Raw genomic sequence first — 18,950 nt, forward strand, 5'->3', positions numbered from 1 at the left:
GGGGGTGGGGGGTGGGGGGCGGCAGAAGATACATTTATTCTGATTCTGACTTGGGCTTACATTGTAACGCTCAAATCATAGCAAGCCTGGAAGAAAAACAGAAATGAACCCATGCAGGGCTTTCATCACACAGGTTTATTTCTGCACAGATGAATAATAATAGTAATATTACCAACAATAATTTTGATTACTTAGACGGTGGCGAAACACAAGAAGAGGAAGAGAGTCCCACAGAAAACCTTCTGACGGTTCCTGTTACTCACAGCAAAGTCATCAAAGTTGTTTGGCCAATATTCCAGCTGTTCATACGTGCCACAGATCACGCTGAAGTTAGACGTGATGTTCTCCATGGAGGTATTGGAGTGGATACTGGGACACACACACACACACACACACACACACAAAAAAGTCTGAAATGGTTGCATAAACACCTCTGACATTCAGCATCATAATGTCATCGTCATCATCTGTTACATGATGTAACAGGTGATGATGACAGTGAGCAACATGTCCTGTTTTGGACTCATTTCACAGCTAACTGAAAACAAAACTGTTGGAGTCAGCCCTGTTTGTGTGTTAGCGAAACATCTCGTGAAGCAATGGATGGATTTTACAGAAACTCAGACAGTAATCACTGAGGAGACGTCTCCAGCGAATCAACCTGATTAAACACAAACATGGCTGTAACACAGTCCATTTTACAGATACTGAGCTATAACCTGGTGTGGTAGTAGCTGAGAGTCGACCCCAACACGTATTCTGAGTGCTAACATATCACTTCAGGTTTGTGTTTAAAACTTTGGCACGCAAGGCGGCGGGAGACATGCATCTCTTCAAGAAATTCTAGTTTAAATTCTGTCAGGATTCAAGCCCTTTATGTCGCCCAAAGTGGACAGCAGGATGGTGAAAAGCATCCTGCTGTCTTTTCCCTCAGACTCAGTCGTGTTTTTATCACAGAGGACTTCATACCTCATTTCTGGAGGAGGTTTAATCGCTCCTTCGAAGAGCCAGATTCCAAACACAGCGAACACGTAGTACACGACCTGCGCAAACACACAAAAACAGCATGAACACGCATTTTTAACACAGTTTAAAGAAAACTGGATCGAAAATGTTCGTTTCACAAGCTCGTTGCTCATGCCATTATTTAATCTGTTTGACAAGGTAAACGTGGTTCAGACAAAAACTGAACCACTCAAAATGTCCTTGATCCTTTCAGGAGATCAGACGGATGAATCATGGCGGGGGTCACGGGTCACTCACCACCAGCACTCCGGCAAACGCCCGCAGGTTCTTCACCAGATCCAACAGCGTGCTTGCAACCAGAGCCATAAGCTGCAGAAAAACGGGGCAAAAACATGGACATAAACCTTCAACGGTACCGCAGCGTCAGCATTATTCTAAAGACAGGATTTGGGTTTTACTGCAAATTTCTATTTCACTGCCAGTTTTAATGTCATTAGTCCCTTCTTGTTGTTTTCCTACAAATATTTTCAATATAAAACACCATGGCCTTCCTTAGATAACCTTTACTAATTGGCTTTTTATATTATATGTGAATGTACAGTGCATTGAGATGGCATTTATTGTGAAATGGAGCTATATAAATAAACTGAATTGAATTAATTCTTTAGTTTTTTTCCCACTGCTTACAGTTTTGCCTTAAGTCAATTCTGGATGTCACTTTTCAGACCAGTGGTCACATTAATTGTAGATCTCTTGCAAAAGATAAGTTTTAAAATTGTACAACCGAACAATACAGAAAGGTTGGATAAGAATATGTATTTACCACCTTTTGAATGAATGAATAAATACTTTATTTTTCCATGATGGAAATTACTGAAAGCCCTAAATTATTTAATGTGGTGCTGCTAAATAATCCTAAAAGTTACATCAATTTTTTTTTTGGTTTATTTTAAATGGCAAAGCTGTGATATGAGACTCTGAAAGTTAAAATATAATATCAGTGTGAAGCTCTGGGACACGGCTCAGGGGAACCTACGTGGTTCTTTACTTGAAATTAAAACGCTTCCGCTTGAAGTCAGGGGAAGTCTCCATTACTACGATTTCATGTAACGCTGAGTCTGAGTTTATTCAGAACCACAGATGTTTTGTAAATAAAATAAGTGATCGGTATTTTCATCAGAGTGTAAAATGGACGACAGCGAGGCTCCGTCCTTCTGTTGATCACCTTAATGTCTGGAATGATGCGCAGGAAGCGGAACACGATCAGCATGTTGACTAACCGGACCATCTCCCAGAGAGAGAGCGCACCATGAGAAGAGGGGTCCCTGTGGTCACACACACACACACACACACACACACACACACACACACACACACACAAAATTAATACAGCAAGTGTATAAAGCAAACAAACAAAATAAACAAATTAAGCAGCAATGCTTGTAAAACAAAACAGTGGTTAACAGTGGTTCAAAGAAAGTGCCATCTATTATGTAATAAACTATTAAAAATATTTCTTTACTCTGTTGTTTGAACAAAGTCATTGAATACAAGCTTTAAACTCTTGCAGCCTTTCAGTGACACAGGCCCCTGATGTCCCCATCTGACTGGTGAATTCTCAACCAGATCACATCAAGTACAAATAACATGTGAAATGTTTCATGTCTCCTATATATAAACATGATCATTAAAAAAAGCCTTTTGCAAACTTACCAGGATGAAGAAGGAAACCTGTAGCTGATAAATATGGAGATCTGTAGGACCTAATGGGAAAAAAAAAAACAAAAAACAAAACCTCAGCTGTCGATTTTAACTGTTTGAAACCAACTCTGCTTTGAGTAAAACAGTACATGTTACAAAATGCAAATAATCGAATATGAGCTTTTAAAATTGCACGAAAATCCGATTTTAATAAACTAATACTTTTCTCTCAACAACATGCCTCTCGTTTGTCTCTATGTGTCCCTGTGATGGACTTGCGGTCTGTCCAGGGTGTCCCCCCCACCTCTCACACAGTGACGGCTGGTCTTAAGCACCAGCTGCCCGTTCTAATAAGCTGTGTGGGTCTTGGAGAGTGTAGAGGGGTGAGGGAGGCCAAACCTAAAATATATACTTATTTATGGAATAAAAGTAGGGAGGGTCTGAGCCCACATAACCTCATGACATCTTACAGGGGACATTTTTCTGCCATGGGGTCCATTTTTATTAGTTTTTTGCTATTTAGTTTCAGTAATGCACAATGAAGCGCCGCGCTTCCTGAATTAGTCGCACATTTCGGCCGTCTTACCAGTAACAGCAGGGTGAGAAAACCATCAAAGATGTTGTTCTTGTATGACAAGTAGCCTCTCCAACCAAAGGCAAAGATCTTCGCAGACATTTCGAACAGGTAGTAGAGGATGAAGCACGAGTTGGTGACCTGGCAGTGGGGCGATGGAGGAGTAAAATCTAATTTCAGTTCATTCGAGTTTTTATAGTTTTAGTCGTCAAAACTGACTGGATTCACTATTCAAGACATGTTTTTTTTTTTTTAGAAAACGGTTGTCCTTTAAAGACGTTGGACCACCGTGTGACATGTTATGCACGTCTTCACCTCCAGGACGTAGTTGTCTCTCTCTGCTGTCGACTTTTCAGAATTCAGCACCAGGATCGTCTGGAACATAATAACGTTGCGTCAAAGTGGGTTGCTATGTTTGGTTAGCACGTTTCTAAGCATGTGTGTGTGTGTGTGTGAGAGACTTACACAAATGCACACGACATTAGCCAGTGCCACAGTGTTCCCGAGTACAGAGAGGTAGTAGTGACTGAAGACCACCTGCAGTCTCTGGAGGATCGGAGACGTGTACTGAGGCAGCGGGGGGTGCTGAAGCAAACACACAAACGCAGAAAGCTACCGTCACAGGACACACGCTCAGCTGGACGAAGCTTTGGCCCAAGAGCCAGGGGGCACTGTTCTACCTCTTTAATGTAATCTTTATCCAGTTCATCAAAGATCTTCCTGAACTGCTGCCGGTCCATGGAGCCCACGTCCGCATACTGCCGCGCCGCCTGAAAACGCAGGAAGATGAAATCCGTCACATAGTATTGTGTGTATGCGCAGAAATTACACACACAAGCTAACTGAAACGGTCTGGACCTGGTGTCGAATATTAGTCACACTTTGTGCTTTTACAGGAAGCACGTGTGCAAGGTGAGACAGTGGCGGCTAGGGTTGTCATAAAGCTTGATATCGGGTTAGCATCACGTTTATCCACTGAATGAATCACAAGCAGATGGCGCTAAAACCAAATAAGTTAAGACTGACTGATCAGGCCACATTCAGAGGAAGCCTGGTACACTTTTTAACCACAATTAACATTTCAAACATGAAACTAAACACACCTTCTACTGACCGGAATCAAATAATATGTTAAATTATATTGGAAAAATAATTTCTGAGGCAAAGTTCTACTGAAAATATTATTAGATTAGTACATTTCTCAGAAGAATTATTTTGATTCTCAAACAAGGAGCGTACTGATGAGCTAATTTAGGCTCGTCCAAACCGATCACTGCCGTCTTAAAACAACTCCAGTCTTCAAAATTGAATAGTGGTTCATGCAAACCCTGTTATTCAAACCTTTACATCTTTGTCAGGTTTGCATTAAACAGTTACTTTAGCAGAAATATGAAATTCTTACCAGAATTAATGGACCCCTGGCTGCACTGGAGTGTTACACTGGGCTGCAGCTGCAGCTTTTTGCACAAGCTAATAACTACAACGTTCTTTTTAAATAACTGCGTGTTGAGATGTTAGTGGTGGTGTAAAGGTCTATGATATATTTGCATGAACTGCTATGAAAATGTGTAAACTGTAGTTGTTTTAAGATGGCAGCAGTTCACTTTGGTTTTGGATGCATTTGAACATGTTGTTGACTGTCAGTTCTGTAGGACAAAAATACTATTTCTCCAAACCATTCAAAGAGCTATCTACAGCAGATAAGATATTATTTGTTCGGTGTGTGTGTGTGTGTGTGTGTGTGAGCTCTGACCGTATTGATAGCTGTTTTGTAGTAGCTCTTCATCTTGACTCTGGTCATCACCTCTAGCACAGCTTCAACACTCACATGTTCCCTGAAAATAAAAATTTAAAAAATACAGAGCCATGTGTGTTTGTTTGTGTGTGTGTGTGTGTGTGTGTGTGAGAGTTCAACATTTATGTTTGGGCGGAGGACATTCTGACCAGTTCTAAATGGGAACAAAAATTTTAAGAACAAATATCAGATGCACAACAATGTCGCATGCACTGTATGGAAAGAACGGTGTGTGTGTGTGTGTGTGTGTGTTTGGTCTTACTGATTAGTTGCATGTTCTCTCTGACAGCTGAGGACTTGAAAAGCCGCTCGGACCCCCAGCCGTCTCCTGATGATGGATGTTTGAACCGACATCTGTACAAAAACACGCCCAGCAGAGTATCTGAATGTCCCTGTTTGGATGTTTAAGGTGCACATTTACAGATCAGACTGTTTTAATCTTCTTCATGTTTAGACCAAAACATGTGGTTCCTTTATGACATGTTTCCTATTCTTCTTGCAGTCCTGCAGCTCTAACACAGATTTAATCTGATTTCTTTACTATTACTGATCTCTACAATATTTCTAAAATATCCTACAAATTTGACTTTTATTGTTTTCTGAACTCTGATGCCTTCCCTCTCCAGCAGATGGCAGTCCTGACTCATCAGCGTGTTTTTGTGCTGACCTGTGAGAGCGTACAGGTCCTTCATGTTCTGCTGCTTTACAGAACCCTGTGATGTTAACTGTGTGACGGTCTGTGGTGGTGTCCTCTGTCTTAAGCAACAACTGTTTTCTTTAAAACATTTACTCATGCGACTCAAGTTAAACATATATTTTAAAGCAAAAAAAATATAAAGTCAGAGCTAATTTCTCACAGTTTCCTTTTCAGCACAGGTTTTGTTGCAACTAAAAACTGGCTAAAGCAACAGAACTTCAGCTATAAGAGTGAAGAAGTACAACTAAATTAAATCCAGATTATTTATGTGTCAACTCAGCAAAAGTTGATATCAGGGCATTATACAGAAAAAAATCACGAGGTTTAACTGTGTCCAATCCAAACAGTGGACGTGATAGAGGCAGACTTCCCGCATCTCTCACATCTGACCCTTCTCTGAACACCATTCTGTTCCAACACCTGTTTCTACGGCTTCCTCAGGCATTTTTGAGGGCTGTATAAGCTCGACTTACAAGCCACGAGGAACGCTACTCAGCCTGTTAAACGACTTTTTAACCAACAAGTCACATGTGTCCATGAGCAGGAATGCCTGACATGCTGTGAGTATGTACTGTAGTTAGAAGAAACGTGAACTCAGCAGAGCTGAAAGGATGTTCATGTTTGCCACTGAGGGGTGAGAAAAGCTCAGTGCGTTCACCTGTGACGAGCGTTAAAGCAAGAGTTGTACCATAGCATGTCCTGCGGTTTGGTTGTGTGGCCCACTGAGTCATATACCATTTTTCCCCACCGTAATGTGACAGAGAATAAAGAAGCTGCAGAGGTAATGAGTCATGACACTTTGGGTTTCTTGCAGCCTGAACCAGGGTTTGAGTTACTTGGGATGGACTGGCTCAGCAGCAGATCAGCGTTAGAGCGTTTTCATTTTCTTTCTTAAGCCTGTCAACACGACTCGCTGATTTTTTCAGAAATGACAACAGAAGACACAATTACAAATCACCACCCGGTGCTGAGTGCATGAAGTGCTTTTTCAGACAACTCCCCCGTAGGTGCTCTCCGCAGCCCGGGCTCGTTTTTTTCCTGCCCCAACACATCGTGGTTGCGTTGACACACCCACATTTCTATCTGGGAGCAGCACTGTGACATGGTTAGTTCAGTAAAAAAAAAATAAAACCACCACCTAAAATCTAAAAACTAAAAGCATTGCACAATGCTGAAAATCTTTTATTGTTTCAGAATTGGCACGTATCAACAGCAGCATTAACATTTCAGCCAAATATCCCTCATTCTGTGCAGAGGGACGCTTACGATGTGTGACACACCGGGGGTAATTATTCAACCACAGTGCTTACTGGTCATCAAAACAAGACAGCTGGGTCATAAATCCACGGATAAATAGCGGCAGCACCGTTTCACAGTGTGAGAGACTCACCAGTAAATACCCCCTGAACTGGTTATAGATGATGGCGGTCAACAGGTTCATCAGACAGTAGGTTCCTGTCAGGAAGGAAAACACGAAACATCTTCCTTCAGCGCGTTTGGTCTCTGCCAATTAAAATGCACGCAAAATGCAAAGTAACTGCTCACCAATGACACTGAAGGTGATGAAGAAGATGGCGTAGCCTCTGTTAAGGGAATAGGCAGGGATCATCACTGGGACAAAGAACACCGCAGGTCAGTTTCAGGACAATAACAGTTCGCTAACGGCACATGAGTCCTTCGTCATTTGACTGATTGGGTACCATCGGGGTTGTTAGCGGTGGTGAGCAGCACCAGCAGGGAGGTTAGGGAACTGGGCATGTCCCTGAAATGTAACTCCCACTCCCCGTTCTTCTTCGGATCCTGAACAGAAGCACACAGAGTTCAGGTGGGGTTAGGTTCTCCCAACGTGCTCGAAAACAACCGACTTGCCGAGTGGCTTTTGCCCGATCTGCAGCATATTTGACTCATTAGCATATCATTGGTAATTAAAACTCGTAGTTTAGTTTTGAACTCTGAGCTGACCGACTTTTTTAAAAGCGTGCCTGAGTTGAAGATGCGGCCTATGGTGCGTTCGAAAACACACATGAATGTGACCACAAAGACACAAACTCACTTCAGTTTTAGCGAACAGCAGCATGCCGATCATGGTGAAGAGGCAGAGGTGCAAAGCCAGCAGCAGTATAACACTGCAACGACAGGAAAGCACACAGGTACACTGAGACTGGGGCTGAAACGAGCCAAAGACACACAGGTGAGCTGGCTCCTCCTCTTCTACCTGTAAGCTGCTCTGGCAAACTCATGATCAGGATTAAAAAAACAACAACAGATATTTCTGAGAAACGATGCAAACATTTATTCACCTTATTCACAGTCTAGCATGGAACGATGATAAAGAAACAAAAACAATGCTGACTCAGCATTCACACTATTGTTTTCCTATTTATACTTTCTTCCGTATGTGTTTTGGACTACTTCTGCATACTTTGTGCTATTTAACCACTTATATATGACAACGTTCAGCTCGATAAGGAATAGTGCTCTATGATTTTTTGTATTTATACCTTTCATACTTCATTTTAAACTTCATTTAAAAAAACAAATTCTCATAGAAATACATTAGGTGTCTTCTGTTCCTATAAAACCATAGTTCACTGAAATCTACGTCACCATAATTTTTTTATTTTTGTCTTCTTATGCTCCTTTTAACTTTTAGCTATTGTCTTGCTAATTTAACCCTTTAGCTATGATTGTACAAATTTATGCTTTTAGTTACGTTTCGTTAATTTGCAAATGTTAGGTTTTAGCTACTGTATTGTGAAATGTAACTTCAGCTACAATTTAGCTAATATTAGCTTTTAGTTACAATTTTGTGTATTTTAGCTACAGTTTAGCTAATATTAGCTTTTGTTCGGCTTGTTATGACTTTAACACTGGACCACAGTGGAAATAGGTGGTTTCACTTTCTTGTGTCATCCAAGTATTTTTAATGTATGACCATTTATGTACAAAGCCATTCCTCTTGTTTAATTTGTGTCACAGCTGCTAATTCGTTGTTTCAATAAACCCTCACACCTTCCTACTGACACTGATGATGTCAGATGTTACTGTTAGTAAATGTCCACTATGAAGAACCACATTAATAACATTTATTTATACTCCAGAGAACAAAACATATCTATGTAGAATTTACACGGTCAGGTTTCATACGTCAGTCATTTGAAAGTGTTAAATGTTTCTTAAAGTGGTTGGGGCTGTAGTTTTAACACGTCACCATATGTGTGGCCACATTTTGAGGAAGCAGGAACCGACTGACAGAACTGAAAAAGCTCCCAGCTCCTTGATTATTTTTTATTTGATGGGTAGTGAAATAACACAATAGACAGCTTGCCAACTGTGAGGTCCACAGGAGTTTCAGTTCCAACTACTGACACACCTTAAATGTCAGGGCACACTCAATGAACAAATAAAATTATTTTTATGGCAAACAACATTCCTGTAACTGTGTTTTCTAAAGATTTCTAGCATTATAGTCCATAAATTAGTGTGACATGGTAAACGATCTGTGTACCTAGCAATCTCAGGCAGAGTCCTCTTGATGCACTTCAGTGTCTTCTTCATCAGAGAGGAGTTCTGCAGCAGGAAGAACGGCCGCAGAAGCCGCCGTACCCTCAGTTTCTGCACAGAAACAGCGATGTGATATTTGAAGTCTAGTTTAAAGTTAAAGAAGACGTGCTGTTGTTTTGACAAGTTAACACTGCTACATCGGGTATTGATGAAATGCTGTAGCACACTTTAGTCCAAATAAAACAGCAATATAGAACCACAGCATCCTGTTGAAACAGCTGTGTTCAGAGCAGTCTGTTTCGGGGGGTGGAGGTGGACTGAGGTGGTTTGACTGAAAATGGAAGCGCAGCTTTTGGCTGACACATCAGGGTCAGAGACAAAAAAAAAACATATGCATACAATCCGTGTGCTCTTTGTGATATTTTCCTTCCCACAGCACTATGATGTACTAGTTCTGGTTTCCATTACTATGACTCTAGAACATTAAGTGCAGGGGTGTCCAATCCTGGTCCTGGAGGGCCACCATCCTGCATGTTTTAGATGTTTCCCTGCTCTTCAGCAGGTCTTTGAGTTCTGCTGAAGCCTGTTGATCACTCAGTCATTCGAATCCGGTGTGTCACAGCAGAGAAACATCTAAAACATGCAGGACGGTGGCCCTCCGGGACCAGGATTGGACACCACTGACTTAGTTAATTTTTTTCAACAAATACTGCAGGTAAATGCCCTCAGTAAAGTAACAGGGTCAAAGTGTCTGTAACTGAGACACTGAAGCTCACGGTGCCCCCGATCTGCTGATTGGTGTGTGAAATAAAAAAGTACTTTCTTTGTGGTATTTGTACCACAGCCTGTGGGCTTCTTGCCAGAGAGATCTTTGCCTCTTTAAAGCGAGATTTCCTGCCCATGCCGCATCTTATACTCGTCAGAAACTGCGGGACTGCTGTGTCAGAGGAGGGAAATCTTGTTTACGTAAAAAAAACAAAAGTCTGAGAGGTGAGAGCAGAACCCTCTCCCCTTCGACCTGACACAATGACAACCTTCCCTGCGCTGTAGTCACAAAGCAAACAGCTCTGATCACATCCTGTCGAGTTTAGCAGGTGTGAGCACTTTGCACTCTTATCGCACCAGATCAAACACATCAGGCACTAACGAGACAGCGAGGAAGAGGAAAACACTTTCTCACTGTGAACTCAGGGTCTGAACGAATCTCAACAACAACAACATCATCCTCTCACTGTTCAGGTAGGAATCCCGTTAAAAATGGCCTTCCCACATCAGTGTGGGTCACTTTGGGCTTCATCAAGCTTCACTGCATTCTCTTATTTTGACTTAATCAAATAATATATATAGGTCACGGATTACTGTTCCGGACCACGCCGAGCCCTCTGTTCCCGCAGGGAAACGTCCAGGAACTGAGCTCTACCTCATCACACAGCATGCTGACAGACAGCACCCAGTCGATGATGGAGGCAGAAATGACGATGGTGTAGCTGATCAGCCATTTGCTTTTCCTGAATTCCTCCCAGCCGATTAAGTAGCTCTGAAAACAAAAACCAAGGGAAATGAAGCGGCAATAGTTTCTTGCACAGACGACAAAATTCCATCACAGAGAATTTCATATTGCTCAGCAGCTGCTACCGTCTTGGGCCCGAATGGTTTTCGCATTACTCGCGTTTACCTTGACAGCGAGATCAAGAGAGAAGATGAGGAGGCAGATCATCTCGATGCTCTCGGTGAGGCCGCAGGGAGGCTGCCACGCTACAGATCGGTGGCGGGGGTCCGAAGAGATGGACAGGGAGGACGGACGCTCCACAAAGGCCAGCAATAACACGACTGCTATGGTGACCCCCAAGAACCTGGGGGCGGAGAAAGACGAGGGAGAGAAATGGATGAATCGATCCTGTCTTGGTGTCTTTTTTTTTTTTAACGATAAACTTATGATACCATCTACTGCTTGATGAAAAAGCTAAAACACAGAGCATCTCCCAAGAAATATTCCATGAATAATAAAATATTCTGCCTGTGCAGCCAGTCTTTAAAAAGTCTGAAACTGAACAAGTCTAAAAGAACTAACTCCAGCAAATAAACAGTGTTTGAAAATCATATCTTTAAGAAACTGGAAAAACTAAAAAAAAAAATCCATCCAAAACTCAGTGCAGGACTTGAGAGACAATGATTAGCTGCTGTATGTCAGGTTTTCAGCTAATAAGTCATAACAGTCACCGTTTTGGTGCTAAAATACTTTTTTATGTCCATCAAGTTGTGTTATTTCTTAAAGATTCAACTAAAGAAATGGGAACAAGTCGTGTCTTTGTGACAGGCTGCAGGTAATACAGGTTCATCCCTTGAGTTTAGGGGCCATTTAATAAAAAAAAACTTCAAAGATTTACGTCAGTGTTAAGATGTTTTAACAAATGTGAGATAAATACAAACAACAATCATGTTGTTAGTTTAGGAAAAATAGCACATTAAGAAACTCCAATGTTGACCTTTTATATTGTCCTGAGGTCCTTTTAAAAGCAGTTTCATTCATTTCAACCAGTCAAAATGTTTAGTCCAAACACACTTAGGCTTCACCAAGTTAATTACCAAGACTTAGAAAAATGTCAGGTTCTCCATGAATCCCTTCAGCCTGAGCAGCTGTTACGTACCACTGGCATATCCTGGAGTAGTACCATCGATACAGGCGGAGAGACTGGGCATCCACCCGGTGGTTGATGGACCGGTACTGTAAACAGGCAGGCTTTGTTAATACAGGGTTAAATAATGACAAATAAATTGTGAGAGAAAGAACATGTGGGTAAAATGACACTAGCATTCCTTAAACGTAAATGTGTCGCCAACCAAATTAAATGGCGACGTTTTAAACACAGATCTCATGTGATCTGTCAGCGCCTGGAGTATTTGTTAAGAGATAATTCTCAGCTACCACCACGCTAAAATTTCACTCAGTATCTGTAAAATTCACTGAGTTGAGGTGGAAGACAGAAAATGACATGGAATCCAGATTTTTGCACAGCTTTTGGCTTTTAAAGACTATAGTCTTAAACTTTTGATCAGCTGAAAAAAAATCATGTTTGAGTGTAAATGCAGTTTGCAGAAAATTCCCTGCTCAAAAGTTCTTGTCTCTTGCACTGATTTTTTTCCTTTCACATTGTGAAGCTCTACTTAGAACCTTCTTAAGATCCAATAGTGCAAAATGCAAATTCTTGCAATTTTTTGACTGGTCTTAAGATTTTGATCAGGAGTGTATAACTGCACATGCATTTCTATAACATTTCTGATGAACGAAAGAAAAGTGAGGTAATATTCTCTGCACTCACATGGATGGCGTCCTCAATGAATACAACTGCTTGCTGAATGTAGAGACTGGCGTCATCTGTGAGACAGGAAGAGACAGGCCGGATCATTACAGGGTGAATTACTGCGGATATTTCCCATGATGCTCAGAGCAACACTTTACTGACAACAAGTGGAGGACTTGCAGACTATGTGGGGGTCTGAGAAACTGGGTGAACAAAGTCAACATTTTGTTGTTCTTCTTTCTTTTTTTTTTTTAAGGCAATCAATGAAAAATCTAAGAACAGTTTACCACACTACTGTAAATGTAAAGATCAACAACATCTGAAGCCACATTTGAGGTATTAACAGCCTTAAACGCAGCGATGCCACAGGTCTAAAGTGTTTCCTGCGGGTACGGCGACAAATATCTGAGTCTGTCTGCCCTGGACCAAAGTATGACAGACATTGGTTATCAGAGAAATTCATGCTGACATGCTTGATTCACCAGTCTTTTAATAATGGAGCTTGTTCGGGGTGATAAAAAGCAAAGAAAATGCTTCCCAACAGTGGTGAAACTGGATAAATGCTGGGGATGCACATGATGATCAGCATGTCCTCAGTCTGGCCTCATAAATGTTTGAATACGGAATACTGTCATCATCAGTCTTGACATGCAGATAAGGTTAAATTTGTTTTGGCTGAGTCTAATTTCATGATCTGGAGCTAAGCTGATCCAAGCCTGCTGAGGGAGGATGAGGTCCATACATTTAAACAGTAATCATTATATACAGAGAAACATAAATCCACGTTTTAAATTTAAACAACTTTTTGCCACTAAAATAAAAAAGGACTAATGCATTTGAAGAGGTCAGATGATCGTATCTCTGAATTTATGAAAGTTTTGTCCACTCTTTCTGCTGTAATCAAGTAAAATTGGATGTTTTTGTTACTCTCCGTTGTCAGATTTATCCCTAGTTTTGAAAATGAGAATCAAAATGAAAGAAAACCCAGCCTTTCTTTTGGAGCACATGTAGATCAATTCAGGACAAAAACAACCAAAAAAAAATCAACTAAATATGTGTTGGAACAGAAGACAGCAGGTTAAAGCAGAGTGGAACAAACAGAACAAAGTGGAGAAGCCTTAAATGCAAATTTTCCCATTTCAAAGTTACACAATGACTCACAAACACACACACGCACACACCCACACACACACAGAGTGCGCTGACTCAGAGCGTCACAGCAGGATGTGTCATGGTGGCTGAAGGGCCTCTGAGCAACACCTAAAGTGCTGCTGAAACACACGACACACTCTGCACCTGAGACTAGTCTGAGCTGATACCCCCCTCCTTTAACCACGCTCACATTCAGAGCAAAGGTGTTGGGATGAAGACCGTTGGTCCCCCTGTGCTGATCAGTGAGTATTTGTGATGCTGAGACTCATCTGATACTTCCATTTTCACACAACTAGACACCAAAGTTGTTAAACACTACATATCCTGTATATTTGACCCTCTGTAGCTCTCAACACAGAAAAAGAAAAATGTTCATCATGATCAACTTTATTTATACAGCGCTTTAACACCAGCCACAGCTGAAACAAGGTGCTGAATGTTTCCTAATAGTTGCATATATATATATATATATATATATATATATATATATATATACATACACACACACTATAAACAAAGCAAATTATGCAATTATATTTATTTTGCACTTCCACATTATTCAGCGTTTTTTTTTTCTTTCATACAAATATAAAACTGAAAAAATGCAAATGGTGCAATTTATTCACAGTTACATAACGCAAGGCACCAATTCAGTGCGATTCCAAGTAAAAAAATAAAATTGCATAATGTCTCACATTTTTTGTGTCACTAACGGTTTTAACCCAGTGAAAAACGATCTTTACAGCAAAAAAAAATCCTAAAAGTCTCTGGTTGAAATCTCAACCAGAGACTGTTGTCCCTGTGCAGGTGTGTGTGTGTGTGTGTGTGTGTGTGTGTGTGGGGGGGGGGGTCTTCTCCAGGTTTACTCTCACAGACGCGCAGCCTACATGTGAACCCCTGACTCTAAATTGGCCTTTGGACTGAGTGTGAGACTGTCTGGTAGAACTACTCCTCTCGTCCTTCGACTACTCCTGTGTACTCCAGTAACAGTCCTGATTCATTAATATCCTTTTTATTTATGTATCCACCTAACATCAGCGGTGGAGCGTTACAACCACAGGAGGAGCTGTTTATCTGACTAATATTGTTAAGTATCGAGCAGCTTTTATACTTACAAAAATGTTTTGATGATCTATTTTTGTTTGTTTTTGTCAAAGTCACAGATTCACATATATCCTACGGAGCAGGCTAGATACTGAGTCACTGGACGTAGTACTGGTGCTTCACTTGAAGGGAAATACCTCTCTTACTTCAGTTCACTTTACTTGCAAAATAAGTTTCTAAGCTTTTGCAATGCAAATCATCCAGAACCTGCAGAGATTTGACGTGTTTTAATGAACTACTTCATTTCAGCTCGTTTCAGTTGCCTACACTGCAGTGACAGACAGCAGATGTCACCTCAGGGTACTTTACACAATAAATTGCACTTTTCTTGTCATTCCAGTTTTCACAGTTGGGGTCATGGCCCCCGACGTGGGCGCTGACAGATCAGTCATGGGGGGCTTGACTACAAATAGCAAATTTGTAACCTAAATCATTACAAGACAGGCTAAATAAAACCCATCATTTTGACTGAATAGATTATTGCCGGTGCTGTTTAAGTTGCTGTTAAAGGGACAGTTGCCTTCACGCACCCCTGCCTCTGGTCTTTACCTGCCCGGAAGCTCTTCAGGAAACTCTGCTGTCTACCAGAAAGAGTTGGTACAGTCACTCATGTGCCTAATAGTGCTAAAAGAGGCAAAGCTTTAATGACTGTCACTTCAGATTACATCCCACAGACAACATCAGTTTGGTATAAGATCCAATAAATTGATACAAAGACCCATGATCTGCCTGATCTTTTCCTTCATAGAGGTGCTTGTGGACCTATATTACTGCTGATAGACAACTCAGATATTCAGTGAAAACAATGTGGTAGTCATCAATTCATTGTATTCTTCACAGGACAGAGAGACAGAAGAGAAGCGGCTCAGCTGGCTGGCAGACAACTCATATAAATGTACTTTTTAATCATGTAATTCCAACTTCACCATCCCATTTGGCTTTGTGGACTTCTGGTATCTGTGGAGATGACTCAGTGCATAAAAGCACTCAGACATGTTCAAAAGATTTGGCTACTGGGAGCCAACACTGAAACCAGGAAGAAATGCAATCTTTAGGACATTAAAGTATGGGTTGAGTCACGTACAGAATCTAGATTTTTTTTTTTAATCTAGATTTTCCCTCTAAAAACTTTAAGCACTTCTCTGGGCACTCCAGTTCACTTTCACAGTCTAGAAACGTGTGCTAGGTTAATTGGCACCTCTAAATTGTCTGATTTGTCTCCGTGTGGCCCTGCGATGGACTGGGAACCTGGCTGATGTGCACCCCGCCTCTCCCCCAATGCCTGCTGGGAGTAAGGCGGGGAAAGAAACGGGACAGATGGACGGAGAAACAAACATGACGCAAATTTGCCTGTAGCACGTGTTAATGACCCTGTAGTTGCATCTGTTAAACAAAAAAACAAAAAAAATTATGAAAAGACTTCATCCAAAACTACAGGTAACACTAAATTTGGACCTGATCTTTATAAAAATGTGAAGTTTCCAACTGAGAACAATCCAAAAGAATTGATAATCGTGTAAGTAAAAAAACAAACCAAACCAATTGATTCAGCGTCATATCTCGAGGTCGTTCAGGTTGTTTTCTCAAGCTGACTTTGCTCATCTCAGCTAGTTCCATGACTAAGATATACGACCAAGTTGAGAGAATTCACAAGCAGGAAAGATAGCAGCTGTGAGGTAAGCAGCTGCACGTCACCGTTTTGACTGAAAACGTCTGAAATGATTTTTGTCTTCCTGAGATTAAACGTTCTTCCAGTTCAGTTTATTCAAGGAGGACGGTCCATTCCGCTGACGCTCACCTTGTGCCGAACATTTTCATGAACCATTAACGCTATAATCAGCTCCACTTTGACTCACGCCAACGACTAAATCACTTAATTGAACTGTAATAATAATCCTCTGTAAAACACACTGAAACAGCTGTCTGTGAATTTATAATCTGACCAAACATGTCTAATAACTTTACTGTTACTTAACTTTGAGGTTCATATTAAGAAGGTGTCTAGAAACCATTAAAATGAATCTTTTTGTCTTGTTAGCCCATGTTTCCCAGTAAAAGCTGCCTATATGATTCTGTCACTCCTTTCTTACTGTGTAACAGTTTCAAACCTGAGATGTTGCTCTTAAAATTAGCTTAAAATCTTTTAATTCAACACATTTTTTCTGTTCTTAATCTGACTTTCAAACGTGCTGACGGTCCTGTTCCAGAGGCAGTGGGTAAAAAGGATTAGAAAAGCCAGCAGGAGAAACACTCCAACAACGGAGACCATGAACCAGTGAGACACAGAACACCATCTGGATAACCTTCCTGATTGTTTAGAGCTCCTCAGATATAGCACCGTACGCCCACAGCAAGGAAACTGGTGCCTGATTTTAGAGTTTTTAAACTTTCAGGTAAAAATAATATTAATAATAATAATAATAATAATAATAATAATAATAATAAATAAAAAATGGTCTGAAACCAAAATCTATTTGTGAACACTGTCAGATATCAGGCTGTACAGCTGAAAACTGTCACCATTTTCTTCCTCATACATGCATGTGTGCTGGCATGTGGAATTTCTAGTTTTGTTATTTCAGATATGGACTACCAGGTAATCAACCTCACTCTTTCACATTTGCCATCACTAAATGTCCCCTGCAGATAATAAAAGGAGTTCATGCAGTCATTCAGGTTTATGTCCTCCACAGAGGACACATTTGAACTACTGGTAGTCAGGACATTAAGTAGTTTTTGTTTATTGGTATTGGCTTATTTACTTTTTATTAAAAAACAAAAGCCTAACCAGGTACCTGGTCTGGAAGCTCTTTGTGCAAAACAACAGCTGCTTTGTTTTTCTCATGTAAAAGACCTATTGCATGCATGTCTGAGTATAATACACTGTCTGTCCCTTCAGTGTAAACAAGGACCCGTGGTTACCTGGTTAGTTACAGACAGCTGACAGCAGAGTCGGGGCCCTGGCCCCCCCAGGGGTCCTCAAAGTACTGCGACATGTTCTACATGTTCTACATGTTCTACAGTCAGTCATGTGACCCTGAGCACCTGTGCTGCCTGCCACTGGTCCCGGATCAGCTCACCTGAGCTCCTGTCCAGGCTACACGAACTCTCAGCGACAGAGTAGGACATCCTCCTGGAGCCGAGACCTCCTCCTCCTCCTCCTCCGTTCCTGGACCCGGAGCCACTATAACCCCGGTCGTCTCGGTCATCGTCCCCGGCCAGCAGACGGTCCGTCTCCATCTGGGCTCTCCGCGGCTCGCTGTCCGGCGCAGAAACCGGAAGCAGCCTTCGGCGGACTGGGTCGTGGGGCTCCGCGCTGAACTCAGGCTGGTCTGTGAGCGCAGGAGGCGGGAAAACAGCGGAGCGAGCCTCGCAGGAGCAGCAGGAGCAGCAGTCCGCCTGAGAACATGTTCTATTAGGAAGTCGGGCGAGCTGCTCCTCCCTCCCCTCCTCCTTCCTCCGCCCGAAGTTTGTTCAAGTATCACTTTACACCAACAACAAAAAGTTCCCCTGCAGCACATCCTGCAGGCGGTGCTGCTGAGGACTGACTGAAGACAGGAAGTCCCCTTCAGACTGGAAACACTCCGAACCTGTTGACTAATCCGGGATCAGAGAAGAAAAGCTGGGTTTGGCCTGATCGCGTTCAACATGAGAAGGGTCAGCTAAACCAAGCCAGGTTTAAGTGATCCTGCAAACTGAGACCATGATAAGGCCAGTTACAGATTAACTGCTGACAACACTGGAACAATGGTTTCCTTTCCCCCTTTATTTTTATGATAAGCAACACATACTGTGTTTATGGGCATTTAAAGCCTGTAAAGAAAACTGAGCTCCTAAAAGTAGTAAATGAGTTACAGGGTTGTTAATAAACATCATAATTACTATAAGGAGGAGGCGTTTATAACAGTCTGACATGTTATGTTTTTATAAAAAAAATTAAACTAAAAGCAGTCAGAGTGCCAACCTCTGCCAAACCACATAAAAAGTGCATTTAATCCATTGTTGTTTTGTAACAACCCTAACATTTCCTGAAAATTTCATCCAACTCTGTTCATTAGTTTTTTGGAATCTTGCTAACAGACAAACAAACCAATGGACACAACCAGAAACAAAAAAAGGGTCACATGTAGGAGCAGAGACAGGTTTTTAACAAAG

General features: G+C 41.5%; 1 protein-coding gene across 2 annotated transcripts in view; it reads right to left on the minus strand.

Moving 5' to 3' along the window:
• The window catches only part of tpcn2 (two pore segment channel 2), a 20,649-nt gene extending 2,379 nt beyond the window's left edge, over positions 1 to 18,270 (minus strand). The window contains exons 1-21 of one of the 2 annotated variants that reach the window (XM_017419531.3): positions 17,876 to 18,270; positions 12,558 to 12,613; positions 11,886 to 11,962; positions 10,913 to 11,090; positions 10,658 to 10,774; positions 9,242 to 9,348; positions 7,787 to 7,859; positions 7,434 to 7,533; positions 7,279 to 7,344; positions 7,124 to 7,188; positions 5,299 to 5,390; positions 4,995 to 5,076; positions 3,922 to 4,011; positions 3,707 to 3,826; positions 3,557 to 3,616; positions 3,254 to 3,382; positions 2,680 to 2,729; positions 2,192 to 2,291; positions 1,264 to 1,335; positions 970 to 1,043; positions 264 to 369 (exon numbers count right to left, since the gene is read on the minus strand). In XM_017419531.3, coding sequence (XP_017275020.1) covers positions 264 to 369; positions 970 to 1,043; positions 1,264 to 1,335; positions 2,192 to 2,291; positions 2,680 to 2,729; positions 3,254 to 3,382; positions 3,557 to 3,616; positions 3,707 to 3,826; positions 3,922 to 4,011; positions 4,995 to 5,076; positions 5,299 to 5,390; positions 7,124 to 7,188; positions 7,279 to 7,344; positions 7,434 to 7,533; positions 7,787 to 7,859; positions 9,242 to 9,348; positions 10,658 to 10,774; positions 10,913 to 11,090; positions 11,886 to 11,962; positions 12,558 to 12,613; positions 17,876 to 18,035 — 1,974 coding nt within the window. In that variant the 5' untranslated portion in view covers positions 18,036 to 18,270. The remainder of the gene's footprint in view (positions 1 to 263; positions 370 to 969; positions 1,044 to 1,263; positions 1,336 to 2,191; positions 2,292 to 2,679; positions 2,730 to 3,253; positions 3,383 to 3,556; positions 3,617 to 3,706; positions 3,827 to 3,921; positions 4,012 to 4,994; positions 5,077 to 5,298; positions 5,391 to 7,123; positions 7,189 to 7,278; positions 7,345 to 7,433; positions 7,534 to 7,786; positions 7,860 to 9,241; positions 9,349 to 10,657; positions 10,775 to 10,912; positions 11,091 to 11,885; positions 11,963 to 12,557; positions 12,614 to 17,875) is intronic. The other variant, XM_017419530.3, reaches the window with a different exon arrangement.
• Positions 18,271 to 18,950: the final 680 nt, after the last annotated feature.

This window comes from Kryptolebias marmoratus, linkage group LG15 (genome assembly GCF_001649575.2).
Source record: "Kryptolebias marmoratus isolate JLee-2015 linkage group LG15, ASM164957v2, whole genome shotgun sequence".
Classification (NCBI taxonomy): Eukaryota; Metazoa; Chordata; class Actinopteri; order Cyprinodontiformes; family Rivulidae; genus Kryptolebias; species Kryptolebias marmoratus.